The sequence below is a fragment of the Tenrec ecaudatus genome, chromosome 10 (genome assembly GCF_050624435.1).
Source record: "Tenrec ecaudatus isolate mTenEca1 chromosome 10, mTenEca1.hap1, whole genome shotgun sequence".
In the NCBI taxonomy this organism is placed as follows: Eukaryota; Metazoa; Chordata; class Mammalia; order Afrosoricida; family Tenrecidae; genus Tenrec; species Tenrec ecaudatus.
In genome coordinates, this window is record NC_134539.1 from 80,079,832 (window position 1) to 80,101,298 (window position 21,467).

A 21,467-nucleotide genomic window follows, 5' to 3' on the forward strand; every position below is an offset into this window, starting at 1 on the left:
CAGGAGTCAGGAAAACCACAAATCTTAGCCAAATACCTGAATAAAGCAGGTTGCATTTGAAAATCTTGCTTATCATGCCGAGTACCTTGTCTTTGACCACGCATGAAAAATCCCCTCTTCTGGCAAAGAGGGTCAAATTTGGAGGAAAATAAAACCACTGCCTCCAATTTTCTTCTGAGAATGTTGGTATCTTCTTCCCTTACCTTGAGAAAATAACATTTTTTGATATGTGGAAACATTTTTCATAAAGAGCCTGTTGCTATGAATATGTTAAAATTGGCCCCCAAATCTATCTATTTCAATTCCAGTGTCTACTGTTGGAATGGAAAGAATTTTTAGTGCTGTGGATAATCGATGGACCAATGGATTCAACAGACCGAGTAAGAAATTTGGGATTTTTTTAAAACGTGAATTTAAATTCTTAATTTGCTGGAAAAGTAAAAAAAAAAACAACAAAAACAACAGCTACTAAGCCACGTTGTTATGGTTGCTATTGATTCCAAATTTTTGCCATCCATGTGCAGACCAGAGCTGCTCCATCAGGTTGTCCAGTTATGACCTTTCAGGTGCATGTCGCCTACTTTGTCTTCCAAAGCGCCTCTGGGTAGGCTCAAGCCACCGACCTTCTAGCTAATACTCGACTGTTTGGGCTACTCAGGGACCGCAGAGTCAATGGCTAACGTGAAGTATTAGCGCAACGAAGACTGCCATAAGGAAACACATAGAAGCAGAGGGAAAATTCTGACTAAACTCCAGTGTGTGTCCTGGCAGTCCATCTTTACTCTGAAATGTTGTCAGGAGAGAACCGCCCTGGAGAAGCACATCATGGAAAAGGGGAAGGCCTTCAAGGAGATGGACTGACACAGTGACTCGAACATGGGACAACTGTGCGGGTGGAGCAGGACAGGGTGGTGTTTCCTTTAGTGGTGCACAGGGTCTCTATGGGTTGGAACTGACTCAATGGCACCTGACAACAACAACAACAAAGGCTATTTTAAATACTGTACCAAATAGACATTAACTTACAGGAAACTGAGAGTAGTGCAAATAATCCCTGCCCATCAAAAGGCAAGCCGTTTCTGTTACCACCCATCCTGAGAACAATGACATCATAAGTGTGCATTATTTATAAAATCACTTCATCATTCCTTATATGATGATAAGTGGGTGGCACTCTGTGCTCCCTTTTGTTACAGTTGTAATTATTTTACCAATCCCCTTATTAATTAATCTCTCACAAGTATTCATCTTATACTTCTACAAGTTATAATTTTATCTTTTTTTACATTAACTTTTAACAGTCTGCACACCCAATCATATAAAGATGTGAGGTAAGTACAATGTTATTGTTACTAGGGTTCCAGGTCCCGTGCATGAGTTCATTCCAAACAAAATGGGTTTAAATGTGTCTCTGCAATCCGGATGGCTGCAGATGAGTTCTCTCAGTGAGACATTGTCGTAGTCTCATTAAAGGTGCCTAAAAAAAAGGGTCCAATCCATTGGGCCTCAACTCAAGTACTCCCTGAACACAAGAATACTTTGTTCTAACAATCTGGCATTCTGTGATGCTCACCTTCCCAACACAATTGCTGACGACAAAATGGGTGCATAAGCAAATGTGCTGAAGAAAGCTGATGGTGCCCAGCTATTAAAAGATATAGCATCTGGGGTCTTAAAGGCTTAAAGATAAACAAGTGGCTACCTAGCTCAGAAGCAACAAAGCCCACATAGAAGAAGCACAACACCAGCCTGTGTGATCATGAGGTGTTGATGGGATCAGGTATCAGGCATCTAAGACCCAGAACAAAATCATACCCAATGTGAATGGATGGTGGTAACATGGAGTAGAGACCCAATGCCCATCTTTAGACAATTGGACATCCCCTCACACATGGGTCACAAGGAAGAGATGGACAAGTCAGGGAATAGTATAGCATCAATGAAACCACAACTTTCCTCTAGTTCTTTGGTGCTTCCTTCACCCCACTATCATAACCTCAATTCTACCTTACAAATCAGACCAGATCATGCACACTGCTACAGATAAGAGCCTGAAACACAGGGAATCCAGGATAGATAAACCCCTCAGGGCCAACAAGGAGAGTAGAGATACCAGGAGGACTAGGGGAGAGTGGGGGGAGAAAGGAGGAATTGATCCTAAGGACCAACCTAGAACCCCCTCCCAGGAGGACAAATAACGGAAAAGTGGGTGAGGGGTGAGGGAAGACGATGCACGATATGGAAATAATAATCTGTAAATTATCAAGGGTTCATAAGGGAGGGCAGGCGGGGGACAGAGGGGGTGTGGGAATGGGGAGCTGATATCAGGGACTCAGTGGGAAGAGAATGCTTTGAAAATGATGATGGCAGCATATGTGCAAATGTGCTTGACACACTGGAGGAATGTATGGATTGTGATAAGCGATGTAAGAGCCCCAATAAAAGTATTTAAAAAAATAAAATAAAATTTTAAAAGTTCAACCAAAATAGTGATTCTGAGGACCCTCCTGGGCCAGTTCCATTCAAGGGAGGGGGGTCAGCCGAGAAGGTTGTAGTGACTGTTTGCAGGACTTCCAACGGTTAATTTTGAAAGGTTTTCTCAAAGTGCACAGGGCAATCATGGGGGCCTATGGGGAGAAATTTTTACAAAGCTGGAAATGACCTTGGTGAGAAAAGGCCAAGAAAGATGCACTGAGGAATTTCTTTCCATCAGAGCAAAGCACCTGCTTCCAGGACAGCAAGGACTATCTTAGGAGAACTGCATTAGAAACCTTATCCTCTCTGCCCTACAGCTTTAATCCTGACCTTTCAGACTTCTATCACCAAATTTCAGAGAACATTGAAAAGGAATATGATTTTAATCCCACAAGGTTACCAAAACTGCTGTGTGAGGTGATATAGGTCAAAAACATGGAATTCTTTTTTCTTATTTATTTTAAAAATCATTTTATTGGGAGCTCATACAACTCTTATCACAATCCATACATGCATCAGTTATATAAAGCACATTTGTACATTCATTGCCCTCATCATTCTCAAAACATTGGCTCTCCACGTAAGCCGCTGGCACACCATACTTAATCAATTTGCATGCGGAGTAAATAATTTAAGAAGCTGGACTATGAGAAGAAGAAAATGCCATCAGGATCAGATGAAGGCTCGTTAATAACTTTCAACATGCAGATGACACAACCTTGCTTTCTGAAAGCAAGGAGGACATTGAAGCACTTGCTGATGAGAACCAAAGATTACAGCCTTCAGTGTGGACTACATTTCAATATATAAACCCCAAATCCTTATCATTGGACCAATAGACAACATCATGATAAATGAAGACAAGATTTAAATTACCAGGAAGTTGATCTTACTTGGATCTACAGCCAACATTTCTGAAAGCAACACCCAAGAAATCAAACAATATTTTACGTGCATTAGGAAAATGAGGACTAAGGGGTGCTTGACCACGCCATGATATTCTTCAATCATATGCTATGCACGTGAAGCTGGAAAATAAATAAGGAAGACTGGAGAAACATTGGCCTTGGCAACGCATATTGAATATATCATGGACGACCAGAAAAATGAACAAATGTACTTTAGAAGAAGTACATCCAGAATCCTCTTTAGAAGTGAGGATGGAAAGAGTTCATCTCAAGTGTTTTTTTTTTTTCATTTTTTACATTTTATTAGCACCTAATCCACATATTATACAATTCTTTTTTTTAATTAAAAAACATTTTATTAGGGGCTCATACAACTCTTATCACAATCCATACATATACATACATCAATTGTAATTCTTCTGGGAAGGGTTAGAGAGAGAGAGATGGAGGCCCTGCCTTCAGGAACATAGAGACCTAGAAGCAGGAGATGTCGATGTCGAGAAACAGTAAGTACACATTTTGATATTTTAGGTTTAAAAATGATTTCCATGATTTGGTATCAATACTTTTTATTTACCCTGAAATATATGCACAATGTGTGCTGCTAGATACTTTTGATCCTGTTTCCAATCATTTTGTTAATATCTTTAGAGTTTAGCTATGCAACTCAAGGGGTACTCTTACAAAGTCTCACAGGTAAAGCTAGTGGGTTGAGATGGGTCCCCTAATCTAAGTTTTCTGACAGCCTATTCAGGTTCTAGAAGATGGGGCAGAGGCAAGGGGGTGTCAGACAGCAATGTGCATACCCCTTCGCTCAACCCTGGCCAAGCAATGACAAGGGCTAGCCAAGACAAGGAAGGGTCAGAAACACTGAGTGGCCTCTTAAAAAAGACAACAAACTCCATGGGGGCATGGAGGGGCTTCAGGACATAGTCCTAGAAATTGCTGGCAGAGGTCAGTTTGTAGAAGCCCTGAAGCCAAAGACTGCACAAGCAGTTCCAGAAGTAGGGGCACACAGGAATGTGCATGGGAGCAGCTGGGTGGCTAACGGAGGCAGGGAATGCATTCTACCAGCCGGGAAAGGAGGGGAGAGGCAGACATGGGCCTTGTAGAAGGTTGGGTTTTGTTTTTGTTTTGCTTTGCCTACAGGCTTTTAGGTTTTGTCTTTGACAAGGACACTTGGGATTCTTGGCCATGTGATGACCATTTTAACTGATTCTTCTATTTTTCTAGACCCTTTAGCTCCACTTGCAAGCGGGGTGCCAATCACAAGTAGCTAGGTATGAACAGCGAATACTAATCAAAAGGGAAAGAATGAGTTGATTGTGGCCGGGTTTTAACAGGAAATTCCTCTGGCCAATTCTTGCGTCTCTTGCGCACGTGACTTGGGCGCTGGGTTCTTAAGCTGCTGTTGGTAGCAGATGCTCCATTGGCCACGGCTGAAAGCTTTATGGTTTGTGTTTTAGGGTCAGGAAGTAGGTGTGAAGGAGATGAAAGAACAACTTTCTGGTATTTGCTGCTGTTGCCAAAGTGCCACCATCGTGTCCTCTGCTGTGCTCTCAGTGGCCATGAGCTTCATCCAGTGCCACATCCCCAAGTGCGAATCACTTACTCACAGCTGTTGAGTTCATTCTGACTCATGGATACTGGAGGACAGGGCAGAACCATCCCCTGAGTTTCTGAGACTAACTCTTTGGGAGCTGAAAGCCTCAGCTTTCCCCGATGGTGCAGCTGGTGGTTTCAGACTATCAACTTGGTAGTTAGCAGATCAACACATAACCACAATGTCACCAACGTTTCTTCCCCAATTACAAGTTTCCCTCAAACACCAACGAGGGCTATCCTTCCCTCTCATTCAAGTTTATGCTACAGTATCACTGAAATCCATGGCTAGAAAGCCAAATCCAGGGTTGGAAAGTCAAATTGGCCAAATACTCCTTATTACAAGCCTAAAAGTGATGGAATGATCAAATGGTAGCGTAATTTAAGCAGTAGCCAAAAATGGTAGCGTCAGAGCACCTCACTTTCAAGGACTGGTGGGTACAGAGACCTTGAGCAACCACGGCAAAGGGAGAGAGCCCTAAAACTGGTGATCTCTAACTAGGTAAGTGAAAACACCAGTCATCTGTTAGGGAGATAATCCAGTAGCAGTCAAGGTGGACGAGACAAAGTATGACCAAAAGAAAAGAGACCAGCTGGAAGACAATGGTGGCAGTTCAGGTCATAAATAAAAGGGCCCGGCTCTGGGGGATGGCAGTCTATGACAGCCTATTTGGGAGTGAACAAGGAGTACCGATGGTGATGGTGGTGATCGCCCTCATGCCAGCAGTTGCTAGTCCTTAGTCTTTACCATGTGTCAGGCAGGCATGGGTCTTCTTAACATTTTCCTTTATAAACTCTCTAATCCTCACGTTGCTCCCAAACTCTGTGGAATGTATTCTCCATAGAATACTGCCCCTCATTTTTTGGCCTGGTATGCAGGTCACACATTTTCAGACGAGGCATGGGTTGGGGTGGCAATTTCTCGCATGAGGCTTTACCCATTATGTTTCCCAGACACTCCCCCAGACTAAGACAGAGATTTTCTGGGTTCATGTTCTGGCTGGGCAGTGTTTCATGTCTCTGAGATTGAGATGGCTACCTGAGCCCCAGTTCTTCAAGTGCATGAGGCCTACAGCCTATCCCTTCTTCCTCCTGAAGGCATTAAAATGCTATCCCGTCTGCAAGGTCATTTATACAGTAATTTCTCTCAACTGCTCAGTTCTGACTCTAAGGAGCCCTGGTGATACAGTAGTTAGTTAAAAGTGCTCGGCTATAACCCAACGTTTGGTGGTTCGAAGTCACCAGCCGCTCTATCGGAAAAAGACGCAGCAGCTGTTTGCATTATGACTAACAATCTCAGTTCAGAGGACAAGAGGAGGAGGAGGAAGGGAAACAAGGCTGAGAGTGAGATAAATAAGGGCATATTGAGGGAATTGCAACAAATGAGTTGACACAAAATATATATTGTGTATAGATTATAGAATATAAAACTGATTATCTGTTCTGTAAAGCCTCGCTCACTTCATTATAAGAACAGTAAAAAATTAAAATCTTAAAGTCCCTTTGGGGTAGATCTATTCTGTTTTTTCTATACGGTTGCTCTGAGTGCAAATCAACTTTGGGTTTGGGGGTTCTGATTGGGTGCATTCTCTATTTCTAAAACATGATGACTTCTCGTGCTTGGCTTCTAGCTAGCTTTGTTTGCTGATTTTCTAAATTTGGTTGTAATTTAGCCAACATTTCTTTCTGTGCATATTTGGAGTAAGAGATTGAAGGAGAAGGGCTCATCAGCTCAGTCTGCCCTAGGACCGAAAGTTCAAATCGGAGTCTGCCAAGGACTCTTCTAACAACAACAACAACAACAACGACAACAACAACAACAAAAGACTCTTCTAACATTCACTGATGTTTCCCTGGAAACAAAGCTTAGTTGCAAACATGTCAAGTGTAAGCTATCAAAAGAACACCCAGGTAGAGAGCTCTATGGTTGGAACATGAGTCTAGGGCTCAAGAGTGAGGTTGGGCTTAGAGTTGAAAGGTCAGTCATCACTGGAGTTGGAGTTTTCTAAATCAATGTCACCTAGGGATGCAAAACAGATTGGGGAAGGCAGAGAGCAAGGTCAGAGCCCTCCAGTGGATACAAAAGGTGCCAAAGAGCAACTAGCTGTCAGAAGACAGGAAGAGACTTAAGCTGAAGGAAGAAAGATTTTCCAAGAGGGGATGTTGACTATGTCTATTGTTGAGGTCATGTCAAGGCAGAATGGAGTGAAGATGTCAGCAGGACTGACTACTGAGACCTTTGAGAAGTTATCCTACGCAGGACTGCTGAGGAACACCTAGTGACGGGGTGCACACACGCGGGGACAGGGTGGGCTTGGAGGAATGAGGAATTAGAGCCTGCAAATATAAGTTTCCTCTGTCGTCCATCTCCTCACCACGACCTTCTCACCCATAAGGCCTCCCCTTAGAGGGGATGGAGATGCCGTGCACCAGCCTTCTGAAGAGTATTTGAAGAGCAGCCTTATTTCTCTCGTGGCAGAAGTCAGTCTTGAACTAGAGGTCAATGGTCCTTTGTCTTCAGAAGCCTGGGAGTGAGAGAGAGCCCACTTGCAAGCAGCATCTAAGAAGGGTTCATGGAGCCCCTTTCAGGCCTCCATAACTGTTAGTGATGTTTCAAGTCTTGCCAAGAACTTCAGTTTTCACTCTGCTGCTGCAAATGAGTCAAACTCTTTGGATCAATTCAGCAGGAAAGGGCAAATCAGAATAGGAATGTGCACAGAGCAAGCAGAGCATGTGTGTCTGAGTGTGTGTGTGTGTGTGTGTGTGTGCACGTGTATAGGGAGTGTGTAGCACATGACTGTAATTTCGGTAGTGAATGACTCATCCAAACTCCAAGAATTTCATATCCTCAGGTCACCCAAGAATAAATCAGTCTCCTCTTGGGATCACTCTGATCAGAGGAAAGGTTTCACCCTCTCCCCAAGCCCAAAACTTTAGGGATCATCCTCCAGTTCCTTTCTTTTCACCCAGCTCCAACATCCCACTCACCACAGTACCTGTCAACTGCTATCTGAAGAATGCATCCCATGTCAGCCTATTTCCATGTTCACTGGGACCTTCCCCGGCCTCGCTGACATCACCCTGCCCCTGGATTCTCCCCTAACGAGGCCCTCTGTTTCCCCTCTTGGTTCTCCCTGAAACCTCTGCTTGATTTTCCCCACACCATTGTCACCCCACCAGAGTTACTTGCTCCTGTAAAGTGACAGCCTCCGAAACCGTACAAAGGGTTGCTCTGAGTCGGGACCGACTTGACGGGTATGCAAACCTTGTGCTGGCACTCAGTAAGCAGCCACAGAGGTCAGCAGGCTGCCCTGCCTACAGCCAATGATCAAGCAACCAGCTAGCTAACCACCCCCTTCATGATAGTCCTTGTTGGAGGTCATTTATGGTTCAACCAAGTGACAGGTCTCCTCTCAAACCTGTGACCCTCTTCTGCTCAAATCTCTCACCTATCCGGGTTCTCATGGAACACTCAAGGTAGCCATCAGAGAGCCAGCTGTGCCCCACCTGCCAAGTCTATCGATGTGCTTCCCTTAGCATGGAGGGGCCGATTTCTCTCTGCCCTGTGTCCAATCTACTTCCATCATCAGATACCTGCCATTAATAAGGCACCCAGTGCACAGCAAGCAGCTGGACTGTGCGGTTTGGGCATGGCAGGGCTGCTTCACAATGCCTCTCATCTCAGACGGGTCTCTCGGTGTCTTGGAACCTGAGTTTCCTTTTCTCGAAAAGTGAAGATTATAGGAGCATTACACTTTGGATGACGAGGCTTGCTATTCCCCGAAAGTTGTGGAAACCCACAGGGGCAGTTCTACCCCGTCCTATAGGGTCAGTATGAGTGGGAATCGATTCGATGACAGTGAGAGTTGAGGTTTTTACACTTTGGGACTGTTATGGCTGGAACCTCTAGTGCCTGTGGCTCCTCCGTGCTCTCGGGGTCCCATGAGTCTTAGCAGTCCCAGCTCAAGGGATGGATGAGAGGAGAGGGGCAGCTCTTTTGTTGCTATATTCTATGGCTAATCTTACTGCCGGAATTTAATGGCAAAAGGAGGGCGTGATTCAACAAAAAAGCATGTACAATTCAAACAACAAACATATAGTGGGCTGGACACCAGGGATAGAGAGAAAAATCGAACCTCATCGTAAAAGAAATAGAGTCAAAGGTATGGGAGACCAGCCAACACCAATGACAGTACACATGCAGTGGAAGCTGTGGGGGCAGACAGGTGTGGCGAGGGAGCTTCAGGAATACACATGAAGGGGTTTCTCAACACACATACCCCACCCCACCCCCACCCCCGCCGGGGCTGAGAGTGAAGCAGATAAAGGGGAGAAATGGTGAGTCTGCCTCCCTCCATTTGCTCCATGTTCTGTGCCAAACTGCTTTCCCAGAATTCATAGGTCAGGGAGTCTGGTCTGCAGCATAAGTTGACCGGCGACTGTACGCTGGGGTCCCTGCAGCGAGGGGCAAGCCAAGCCCTCCTCTTTCCCTAACACAACAGTCGGGCAGCTGCCACTCTCTACTTCCTGGAATGCGGCCTCCATCTGCCTTGTGCCCTCGTAAGTGGCCGGTAGCCAGGGAAACAGCCCTGAATCTCACTCCTTAGAAGAAAATAGGGAAGTTTCTCAGGGGGAAAATTACAAAAACAGAAAAGTGCTGTTGCCCTGAGTGCACTCTCCTTCGGTGACACGTAATGTTGGCTCCCGAGAACCTCCACGGCTCCCACCACTGACAGCCCACTGAGGTGGTGAAGGCGGCAAGCAGTCGATCCCGAGGGAAGCCGTGGCATACACTAATCACGGAGTGAGTGGTCAGACAGCACTTTGCAGGGCAGTCTTCAAGGTCTGACAGCAGTTCTCTGGCCCTTTTCTGATGGGTGCTCCTGATGTCTGTTCTCTTCTGCTGCACTCCAAGGATTAGGAGCCAGGTGCAGCCAAGTGAGCTCAAAGGCCTACGGAAATACTGACAGTCAGTCTATGACAGCACTTCGAAGAGGCGAGCAAACTGAAGTAGACAGGACTTCTCTCCTGGCGGAATAGCGGGTGGCTGGTTAGATGTGTCCTTGTATATTTCCTGTTAGTTGGGTGTGGCGGTCGATGGCATAGACTTGGGAACCAGACTGCTTGAGGCCCTGCCACTTCACTGTGGAACCTGCAGAAACCATTTCACCTCTCTGTGCATCTGTTTCCTATGTGCCAATCAGCGTAACAGCAATGCCTGCCTCAATCCACTAATACGTGTAGATATATTACAGAAACACTGGCGAGAGCCAGAACACGATGGGCTACCTATTTTTCCAGGTCTCACAAGTTTTGTGACTTTGACAGGGTATATATAGTCTTACCACTTTTCTATCTCTCATGTTAGTGGGAGATATATGAGTTTTTCTTCTTTGACGAGTTGACTGAATGGTCCAGTTGTCACAGGTGTTACTGTGTTTTTATTTAATCTGATCTATAAAGAAAAACCCAGCTGACCACACAGTCAGGGAGTTAGGTGAGGAGGTCAAGGGAGTCCTGAGTAGGTATTCCATACTAACCTCTTAGAGAAGCTGTGTGTGGGGGGGTGGGGGGGGGTTGTTTTCACTGTAACAAAGACCCAAGACAACAGGGAAGACTTGGCCACCCTGGAGCAGGGTCCTGTCAAACCAAGCCAAGCAGTCCAGGGCACTGTCCTGGCCTGACACCGCCCCATTGGCTGGAGCACAGTGCAGTATTCCTTTGGGGGAGAATGACCAAAAGTTTCATAGTGGACCTTGGCCTGTCATGGGACAGATCCCTTCAACAGCCCTGCTCCTTGTGCTCACTCACTACTATTTACTCAGGGGGAATCCCTCAAAGTTAAACTACTGCTAGCAGTGAGGTCTATGCATCATGGAAGATTCAAAATTCATCCTTCCGGATCCATGCACAGTTCTCAGCAATCCAAGAAAAAATAACAGTTTCAAAGATGGAAAATCCATTTGATAAAGAATTTCCAAGCAACCTTTGAAATAAACCTCACGGCTCACAGAGAATCACAGAGCTGGCAACAACGGCAGAGACCAGTGGCTTCCAAACTTGCTTTTGACCTTCAAAGCCACTGTTTGTTTGTTTGGTTTTTTTTTTTTGGGGGGGGCGATCATTTTATTGAGGGCTCTGACGATTCTTATTACAATCCATATATCAATTATATCAGGCATATATTCATACATATGCTGCTGTCATTCTTTTCTAAACAATTACTTTCTATTGAGCCCTTGGTATCAGTTCCTCTTTTTTCCCCTCCCTCGTGACCCCTGATAGATTATAAATTATTATTATTTTCATCTCTCACATCAACCGCTGTCTCCCTTCCCCCATGATTTCCGTTGTTCTTCCCCCTAGAGGGTGGAGGTGTGTGGGTGTGTGTTGATCATTATGATCGGTTCCCTCTTCCTCGCCCTGCCCTCCCTTCTAATCTGGTATCACTCTTCCCATTCCTGCTCCTGGGTTTTATCTTATCTCCTATCTACACCTGTGCACATGCTCCGGTCTAGAGAAGCATCACTGGGGTCATGGTGGTGGTGGCTGAGGAAGCCTCAAGGAACCAGAGGAATATTGGGTGTTTCATCGGTGCTTCACTGCACCCTGGTTGACTCATCCCTTCCCTGTGACTCCTCTGTGGGGGATGTTCCATTGTCTACATATGGGCTTTGGGTTCCTGCTCCAACCCCCCCTCATTCTCAACCATATGGTTTTGTTCGTTTGTTTGTTTGTTAAGGGTCTTCTGATTCCTGTTACCTGATCCCCGATGACATCTCATGATCGCACAGGCTGGTGTGTTTCTTCCATGTGGTCTTGCTGTTTCTCTGCTAGATGGCCGCTTGTTTAACTTCGAGCCTTTAAGACCCCAGATGCTATATATTTTAATAGCCGGGCACCATCTGCCTTCTTCAATACATTTGCCTTATTCACCCATTTTGTCTTCAGTGATTGTGCTGGGAGGGTGAGCATCTCAGATTGCCAATTTGTTAGAACAAAGTGTTCTTGTATTGAGGGAGGGTATGAGCAGAGGCCTGAAGTCCGTCATCCACTATCTCAGTGTATTGCTGTATAAATATATGTATATAGGCCAATACCTCTATTTTTATGGATTAATGTATTTGCATATGGACATTCCTCTATCCATAGCTTTGCTTCTTAGAGCCTTTTACCTTCCTTCTGCCCCACCATCATGCTCTCCCTACTTCTGCCTCTTAGTACTTCCTCTCAGCTGTTGTGCCAGAGCCCCCAGGATCTCTATATCCTCCTCGTTGTTGATTTTTATTCCTAGTTGTTCTCCTGTCTATCAAAGCCACTGCTTAACAGAAATTCACCCAGACGCCCAGTTCACAAAACCGGTTTAATCCGTGCTGCTCTGGAGAAAGCACTGCCCAAACGGTCGGCTTAGCACCTCTGTCCTCTCCAAAGTAGCTCCAAGCAACCCTGAGGCGCCACAAAGCACTTATGGAAACCAACCATCTGGGCCAGCTTCTCTGGTAGATATGGGAAAGCGAGTGTTGCCACTATCTAAAGGCAACCTTCGTTTTCTGACTCCAGACGAACACTTTCCGCTTTACTTTGCTAAGACGAGACTATGGAAAATTGCATTTTAAAGATACAAGGCTCATTTCTGATCACCTACAACATAATCCTTAAGTATTTTAAAGGCTTCTGCACTAGCCAAGTATGAAACAGGGCCCAGCCCCACTGACTGGCAGGGGAAAAAAAGTTCGGAAATGAGTTGCAGAAGCACATCTGACAATTCCATACAGTTTCCTTCAGTTCTGTGGGACATAAACAGGTCTTGAAAGGCTTGGGCTATGTGGCTGTGTGAGACCCTGGGCCAGGAGGTGAATGCTAATGAGCTATGGAAATAGCAATTACTTCCCCCGTGTCAGGCACTATGCCAATCTAAGGAGAATAAAAAGGGCTGAGTTATTTTTAAAATATTTTTACAGGAGAAAAACTTTCCTACAGACTCAATTATATAACTATCAGACTCCACCTCTCAGCTGAAATTATCCATGGCCTTCAGGAAAGGGAAGAGGGAAAAAAACAACAACTCTCTTCTCCACATGACAGTCATAGGTCTCTCCAGAGGAACTCTCGGCTCAATGGCCAGCGACCTACAGCAGCTGAGAATCGCTGGCCTAGAGGCCTTCCCGAGAGCCATCTGGAGCCTTCCAGAGCAGGAGAGAGGGCAGATGTCATGCCGCTGGCCCAGCTGTCATGCACATCATTAAGCACCCAGAAACCTCCGTCCCAGAGTGCTGTCCAGCCCAGCTATGGCAACGTCCCCTGAAATGGCTGAAGTCACTGTGGGAGAAAGGATGGGTGCAGGGAGCATTCTGTCGTTGACAAAGGACAGGGAGTCACAGCAAGTCCTCTGGGACCCGAGGAAAAGAACAACTCCACCAATGAAACGGCAGCCCCAACTCAAAGAAACAGATGTAGGGAGATTAACTTACAGCCCAGGTTTTCGTCAGCCTGAAGATGGGTGCACTTTGTAATGCGGACACCACAGACATGAGAGAATGAAGGTTGTTGAGTTCGAGAAGTTTCTGTGGGGGGGGGGGGGAGACATGGGATAGATTATTTTGCTGCCATAAACAACAGAACAAAAACATGCCCAAGTGTTACCAAATGTTGTCATATTTATGACATTCAACTACACTTAAAAATACCTCGTGTAGAAAATATAGTTCTAGGAAGTTCATAGAAACCATATGCTCATTTTCCCTCTCAAATTGTCCAAACGTGCATCTGCATCTAAAACATTTGCACAATTTCATAAGCTGACTGGTCAGGTTGCTGGGCAGAAATGTGACTCGGGATGATGCTTGGTGATGTGCTTTTTGTTCTTTCTGTAGATGCATCTGAACACCATGCGTGCCAGCAGGCTTTTGTAAGCTAAAACCCTGGCCATGCCAAAAATATCAACGTGGGTTTTCTGTGGTTACCTTTGCACCAGGAATGAGAGAGGCTGAGGAAAGCTGTTCTCAATCTGCATAATCCCTCTCCTCTGGGAAGACAATGCTTGGGCTTCTCAATCACTTGAGACCCCAAGTGAGTGAGCACATTTGGATTCAATTCTGTCTCAGACAAGCTCCTCACCATGGAGGGCAACAGAACGAGACACAGTCGAGAGTAAGTGCAAAAAAATGCAATGGCTCTGCTCTTGATTTTACGCCGAGGGAAGCTTGCTCGCAGGCCTGGGATCCTTGGCTCATTCTTCAGAGTCAGTGAAGTCTGGGTTCGCAAGCAGGCCCTAATTAACAGAGGGATCTCCACTCCAATCCCAGTTCCCACGACCTGTGTGTCCTTTGGCAAGTCACTTAATATTACTTCTGAGCCTTGGCGTCCTTCTGGTTGCACCGGTGGAGGGACTCAGGGCACCTGCCCTCTAGGAGATGGTGCGTGAAAATTGCCAAGCCCAGGCTCCGGCAGCAGAGTAGGTGCTCAGAATGACGCGAGTCTCACTATTCTGTCTGGAAGACGCTTTCCCTCCCTTCCATCACTTGTCTGTCTGGGGTACTTCCAAGTTCAGATGCCATTTCCTCTCATCAGCCCTTCCCTCAAGTTAGGGAGGCTAGGGGCCCCTCTTCTGTGTTCCCACAGCAGTGTGTGCACATCCACAGCACAGGGGAGTGCATTTGGTTTTCCTGGCCTCTCTCATCCTGGACTATGTCTTCCCTGAGACCAGGGATGAGATTTCATCTATCATCATACCACTACCTAGCCACATGCCCAGCACATAATAAACCCACACCAAATCCACTGCCCTAGAGTGGTGTTTCTGACTGACAGCAACCCTACAGGGCAGATAGACCTGACCCTGAATGATTCCAAGACAGTAAACAGCACAGCTGCAAAGTGTCACATCTTTCTCCTTGCAGCCCTGGGGGTTGCACACGGACAGCCTTTCAGTAGCAGTTGAGTTCTTCAGCCAGGATGCTACCAGCGCTTCTTTCAGCACATAATAGGACCCAGGAAAGTGAATCGCTGGAGGTATAGTGGTCACAAGTTGGGCTGCTAACCACAAGGTATGCAGTTCAAAACCATGCCACTCCCTGAGAGAAAGAAGGGGCTTTCTACTCCCATACAGAGTTAAGAGTCTCAGGAACTCATAGGGGCAGTTCTACCCTGTCCTATAGGGTCGCTCTGAGTCAGCATCGGCTCGGTGGCAGTGAGAGCGAGAAAGAGAATAAAATGAACACATGAATGAAAAGCCTGGTCCTCATAGTTTTGTTCCTACTCAGAAATGTCTCCTTTCAGGGCCTCTGTCCTTTCTGACCCCAGTCTCTCTGGGTCCTAGCTGCTCTCTCGCCCTTCCTGAGCTGTGGTTGGTGCACAGGACTCATTCGGCATCCCCTGTCCCCAAGGTCTCCCTCCCTCTCCTCTGTGAATTCTTTGTCTTTTACGTGTCCCTACAAATACCCTTCTCCCAATAAAACATGGTGTGTATTCTCCTCAAAACAACAAAAAAGAAATGTCTCCTTTACCACACAGATTAATACTTTTGTTTCCTATTATCTTGTAACATTCTAATGGTTCCCCATGTAAGAATAGATTCTCTGAGTAAACAGAATTTCATTCTGCTATTTAAATTGCCATACTTCTAAAAAAGTCTGCTGGGAGATTACCTAATCCACTCCTTTCATTTTGTAGCTGGGAAAAACCAGGCACAGGAGAGGACACATCAGGGCACAATGCCAACCGATGATCCGCCATGAGAAAGAATGGCAGAAACTAAGGAGGGGTCCTTTTGAGATTTCTTAGGTGGGACCATAACATAAACACATTTCCAAACTGAAAGCCCCAAGTGGACTCACATTCCACTTTTCTCCCGGCTGAGCACAGAGAGGATTGCCAACAAAAAGTCTCGTGTTGTCTAGCCCCGCATCAAGTACTTCAGGAAAATGCACAGGACGTTATCTGGAGAATGCACAGGTGCTAAAGGTGACAATTGCTCCTGAAGTACTTCCATATTAATACAATTCACCTTCCCAGCAGGCACAGAGACCTGGGCTCCAATTTCTGTTCTGCCACCGACTGAGTATGGGGTCCTGGGCATGGAGACGGCGCCTCTCTAAGCCTTGACGTCCTCCCCTCAAAATGGGCTGATAGTGCACACACCAAGGTGCACTGTGAGCACTGGGCCTGATGTCAGTAAAGCAACTGATAGAGTGCCTAGCTCATGCACATCCTCCATTAATGTTGGCAAGAGAGCACATGCACACACAAAGCAAGGAGTGGAGAAACAGAATGATGGAGCCGCTGCAGAGGCAGGCCGCCCAGTGGGGGAGAACAGTGTAAGAGGGGGCGCTGACTAGGGCATGGAAGCGATGAGAGTGGCCAAGGCAGGTCCCAAGGGAAAGTACAGCCTGGGCCTGCAGGGAAAAGGGAAGTGGAGGAAAAAGGTTGGGTGCAGATGTGAGCTTGATGTCCAACCACTGGCAGGGACAGAACCTGTGAGGCCAGGGCAAAGGAAGCTGGAGATGGGCAACAGGATCATCTGGCTCAGTCCTTACTCTTGGCATGGGATGGGGCTGGGTTCTGATGATTGGTGGTAAGATTGTGCAGGCGGTTTTGTTATTACAATTTTTGATGTGAACTAAAGTCCTTCACTCATTCAATGCCACTGAGTCGATGCCGACTCACAAAGACACTCTAAGACAGGGTGGAACTACCCCTGTGGGTTTCTGAAACTGTAGCTCTTTATGGGAGTAGAAAGCCCTGTCTTTCTCCCCAAGGAGCAGATGTTGATTTTGAACTGCAGACCTTTTGAATCACAACCCAATGCCTACCCATTACACCACCAGGGCTCCCCAGTACTGGTTAAATCTGAAGGACAGGATGGGAGAATTCAAGGGGAAGCTGCATGGGAGACTCTGTGAAAGCCCAGGTAATGAGAGTGGCCGGCCATCTAAATGAGGGGGTAGAGGAGCATGCTGCCAATGCCCAGTGGGTTTGGCTGGAAATCCAGGTTGCTCTCACAGCTGGTCCTTCCAGGAAGTCAGGTCTCCCTGGAATCCAGCCTTAGGTACAGAGTAAAGTAGCTGAGGATGCCCAAAGTGCTGAGGAAACATATTTTTGAGACCTTCCCACCCACCCCGCCATCCCCATGGGAAAAAACAAAACAAAACCGTATGTTCAGGAGGGGTTAATGGGAGAGAAATGAGATAAAAACAACATAAAACCACTTACCTTGGCTATTTTCACAAAATGGCTCAGGATTTCTGCCCTTATTTTTAACGTCTGTGCTGTTAGGATTTCTCGTACAACCCAAAAACTGACCTGTGGAGCCAAATACACAGACACACACCAGACCAATGGTTAAATGCCAACCACCTATGTACCCGCGCTCCCTACTAATAGGGGATTTCAAAGAGGTTGGAAAGTGGGGAGAGCACAGCCTATTATTGCATGAAGGTGGGGGGAGCTTTTCGAGCCCCCTCCCCCCTCCCCCACACAAAAAAGGTTCCCTTATTCTCACTCCCCTCCTACCTACCCCTGCCCCTGCTATACAGAGGTCGCAGGGGATTCTGAGATGAGTCAGGCAGGGCTCTGGCCTAGATGGGCCCCAGTAGCAGGAAGGTCATGAATGAATGGAAAGGTGGACGGGCAGATGGACAAATGACCAGACAACATAACCCATGAGAGCCAAATCCCCAGTCAGGCTCAAAATGAGAAGGATTCACCAATATGGGCACAACTGTAACACAGAGAATGCTCCAGGAAATGTTCACCCAGGAGTGAGATAATGCAAAAACCTCCGTCAGAGCTCAATACAGAAATGTGAGCCACAGGGCGCGTTTTCTGGTGACGGCTTGTGCCCAGTGGATATACTGGCACTTTTGGCTCAGTCTATCGTTTGCATTTAACTCTCACATAAATCAGTATCCCTGAATCTTTGGGTGTTTTGGTGGAAACAAGGACGTCATCTAGCCAAGAAGTGTTGACTCACAGGGCATCTCAGTGAGACACAGGAGGGGCCTCGTGCCAATAAATGCTGGGAAGTGTTTAGCTTTTCCTGTTTATGCTCCACTGTGTTCTGTGTGAAACACAGATGACAGGACTGCAAAGAAGGGTGGGGAGTTGGGCAAAGTTACTGGAGAGGGGTGGAGTGGGAAGAAAGAAGACAAAGCATCTAAAACCCCCTGCATTTTACAAAGGAAGAAAGATAGGAGTTCAAAGAAAAAAAGGAATACTCCAGAGTTAACAAAGCAAGCTCCCAGCTTCAATATAGCATTAACAAAACACAGTCGCTTTTCAGTGAGGAAAAAGAAACTGAGAATCTGAATTTTTGCTTGCAATGTCATAGAAATGGTTTATCGGCATAAATTATCCATGGTGGCCTCCAGGACATGCCTGGGTTTCCACAGAATCATAATTTCCAAGGAATTACCTAAAATTAAGTTCAGGTTCAAGTGTTTACTAATCAGTTATAGAAGGAAGCTTTTCTGGATACCGACTGATATGCCCATAAACCTTACATTTTAATACATGTACGTTTTTTGGGACAGCCCAAGTACAGTCGTTTACACAGAAAATCACACTGAGGAGTCCTGGCATGATTCTGGAATGTGGCAGGGCGGACTCTGGAGCCCCAGCCCACGGTGTGCAGAGGCACTCACGTCAGTTTACCACCTTCTCAGGAAGCCCTGACTGTGAGGGGCCCAGGCATTGTGAGGCCGACCCTCTTCTTCTTTGTCTGGGAGGTGGCTGCAGGAGGCAGAATTCTCCAACAATCATTGTACTGAAAGTCAGCTAGAGATTATAACTCCCGGAGAAGTTCAAACCAACTGAGCTGGACTGTAGAGGAACTACTGATGGAAGAGAAAGAGACCCAGTGGTATAGTGGTTCAGCCCTCGGCTTGTGACCAAAGGGTCTGTGGTTGGAACCCACCAGCTGCTCTGTGGGGGGGGAAAACAAAAACAAAAAAACCAAGTCAACTGGCTATGAATTGGAACTGACCCAAAAGCACACAAGGACAATAGCGCACGGCTTCCTGGAAGAGTCAGGCCCGGAGAGATGTTTGTTGTGAGTTGCACAGAGCGGATTCCGACTCATAGCGACCCATGGGTAGACTTTAAACAGGTAAAGATGAGCTTGAAGTGTGGTTGCGGATGCCGACTTGACAGGGCTGAGGAGGCCAACAAGGACTGGTATCTCAGGTCTGCGTGGAGCAAGGGCAGCAAGGGAGGAGGAAGCTTCCAAGGTGTGCAGGGTGGTGGGGAGCACAACTGTAGCAACAAGGTGAGAACCAGAGGCTTCTGAGTGGAGAGAGTGCCAGGTTTGGTCCTTGAGTAAAAGAAGATCCTGGTGCCTTTGGGGCATTGATACTCATGAAGAGGCTGATGATGCATGGTCCAAATGAGGGAATCTGAAGTCTGGGCCAAGGTAGTGTTGAAGGAAATGGAGAGGAGGGACAGCTAAGAGACAGTATCACTATAGTTGTAAATATTTTAAATTATTTTTGCTAACAAAAACATTCAATAGAATTTAATAGACAGAAAACAAGAAAAGCACAAAACACGAAAGTCACTTACAATTTCAATTTCACACATGGGCCATTGCAATACCTACTGTGATGCATGTCCCAGTATTTTTCATATGTAGAACATGGATTTGTCTTTTTCAATAAAATTGGCATATATTAATCATACAGCACAAGAATTATTAGAAATGAATCAATGTATTTTCTACAACACATTTTTTTTACCAGCTGCCAACTTCATTGTGGGGTTGTGTTTCAGTTATATAGTGCTGCTCTAACAGAAATACCCTAAGTGGTTAGCTTCAAAAAACAGAACTTGCTTCATTCACAGTTTAGGGGGCTAGGAGTTCAAATTCAGGGTATTAGCTCTAGGAAGCATTCTCATCTGTTGGCTCCCAGGAGGTCCACCTCTCCTTTCAAAGGAGCCCAGAGCCACTTGGAGATCTCATGTGCCTTGGCATCAATCTTCCTCTGATTCTAAGAGGTTCTCAATGCAAGGGCCCTGGGTCCAAAGAACAGCTCTGTCCCCAACTCTACCTTCTTGGTGGCGCTGAGGTCCCTCCTCCTCCGCTAGCTTCCCCACTCTGATGTCTTATAAGATACAAGGCCATGCAGGCCACCCCTCAGCCCAGTTCTTACAATGCAAGGGTCCCAGGTCCCCCCCTCTGCCACCTTCTATGTGATAGCAGTAGTGCTTCTCCCTCCTCTGGAACCATTAGGCTCTGCTGGTCTAACTTCTTTTCAAAATCTAAATATTCGCAGGGCCCTTCCCTCTTGAAAGCAAAGGGAGCAGATGGATGTCTGTGGTCCTTCCAGTCCCCCCTTCTTTTCCTTTTGCTCCTTTGGAATCACTATTTTTAGTCATTTACATCGCGTTCTCCGTGTTCTCATGTCTCCTATTATTAGAGCTCCATCCATTTTACGTCACAACCCAGCTCCTTTTATTTGAGGTCACTATGATGCTTAAGCCACAGGATTCTTTGCAGTGCTACTGTTTGACTCTCCTCTGGAGTGTTCGGGGGGCCCTGGTGGTGTCGTGGTTGCGCAGTAGGCTGCCAACAACAAGGTCGGCAATCCTAAACCACCATCCCGTTCTGAGGGAGCAGGAGGCAGCTGTTCACTCTTGTGAAGAGTTGCAGTCTTGGGAGCCCACAGAGGCAGTTCCACCCTGTCCGACAGGGTTGCCAGGAGTCTTCTTTGCAGTGAGTTTGGAGATTTGGGCTCCCCCCATCAGTCCCTCTTTCTTATGATGCTAATTCTTAAGACATCACCCTTTCTTAGTGCTCCCTCTGTCCCACGCTGCTCCTTCTCAGCCCCCTGAACAGCCTTCTTTCCTCTACCCTGCCTTAACTCGTGAGCAATGATAAGCTTTTCAACTTGAGAAATTTTTGTTTCTCCCTGGATGATCCCATGGACTCCAGTGACCTTGAAATGCAGATTACTCAATATTTGCATATCCAAGCAGGACCTTTCGCCCACCTTCAGATTCCAAACATTCAACTGCCTGCTGCCTCTGGCCACTTGGATGGCCCACTTGGCCAAACCAAATCACCTCCCATCCCCCATCCTGCTCTTCCTTTTATGGTCATTGTCTTAAAAAAAAGGCACTGGCCAAACCCAGAAACTAGTTTCCTCCTAGGTATTTCCCTCCACACCCAAAAAGATGAGCAAGGTCTGACATTAGACCTCCTAACCATCTCCTCAGCTCATCCACCTTCCTTCCATTCCATAGCCCTCAGCTGGCAAACAGAACGCCTCTCAGCTGGTCGTCTGCCATCCGTCATCATACCCCCCAACCCCAAGTGAGGCACCAAGCCAACCATGTCTCATTTACTGTTGACTTCCTGGCCCTAGCACAGTCTGGCATGTATTTGGTATAGGTCTACTGAATATATCTTAAAATGTCACCAGAAGAAGTGACTCTTAAATAAAAGAGGGTTTTACCCATCGAGGAAAGAACAATTGCTTGGGGGAATGC

The 21,467-nt window shown here is 46.4% G+C and overlaps 1 protein-coding gene across 2 annotated transcripts in view; it reads right to left on the reverse strand.

The window, feature by feature from the left end:
- Positions 1-21,467, reverse strand: part of RALGPS1 (Ral GEF with PH domain and SH3 binding motif 1) — a 362,265-nt gene that overhangs the window by 193,962 nt on the left and 146,836 nt on the right. For both annotated transcript variants that reach the window (XM_075560767.1, XM_075560766.1), the window contains exons 6-7: positions 17,196-17,285; positions 13,457-13,549 (exon numbers count right to left, since the gene is read on the reverse strand). In XM_075560767.1, coding sequence (XP_075416882.1) covers positions 13,457-13,549; positions 17,196-17,285 — 183 coding nt within the window. The remainder of the gene's footprint in view (positions 1-13,456; positions 13,550-17,195; positions 17,286-21,467) is intronic.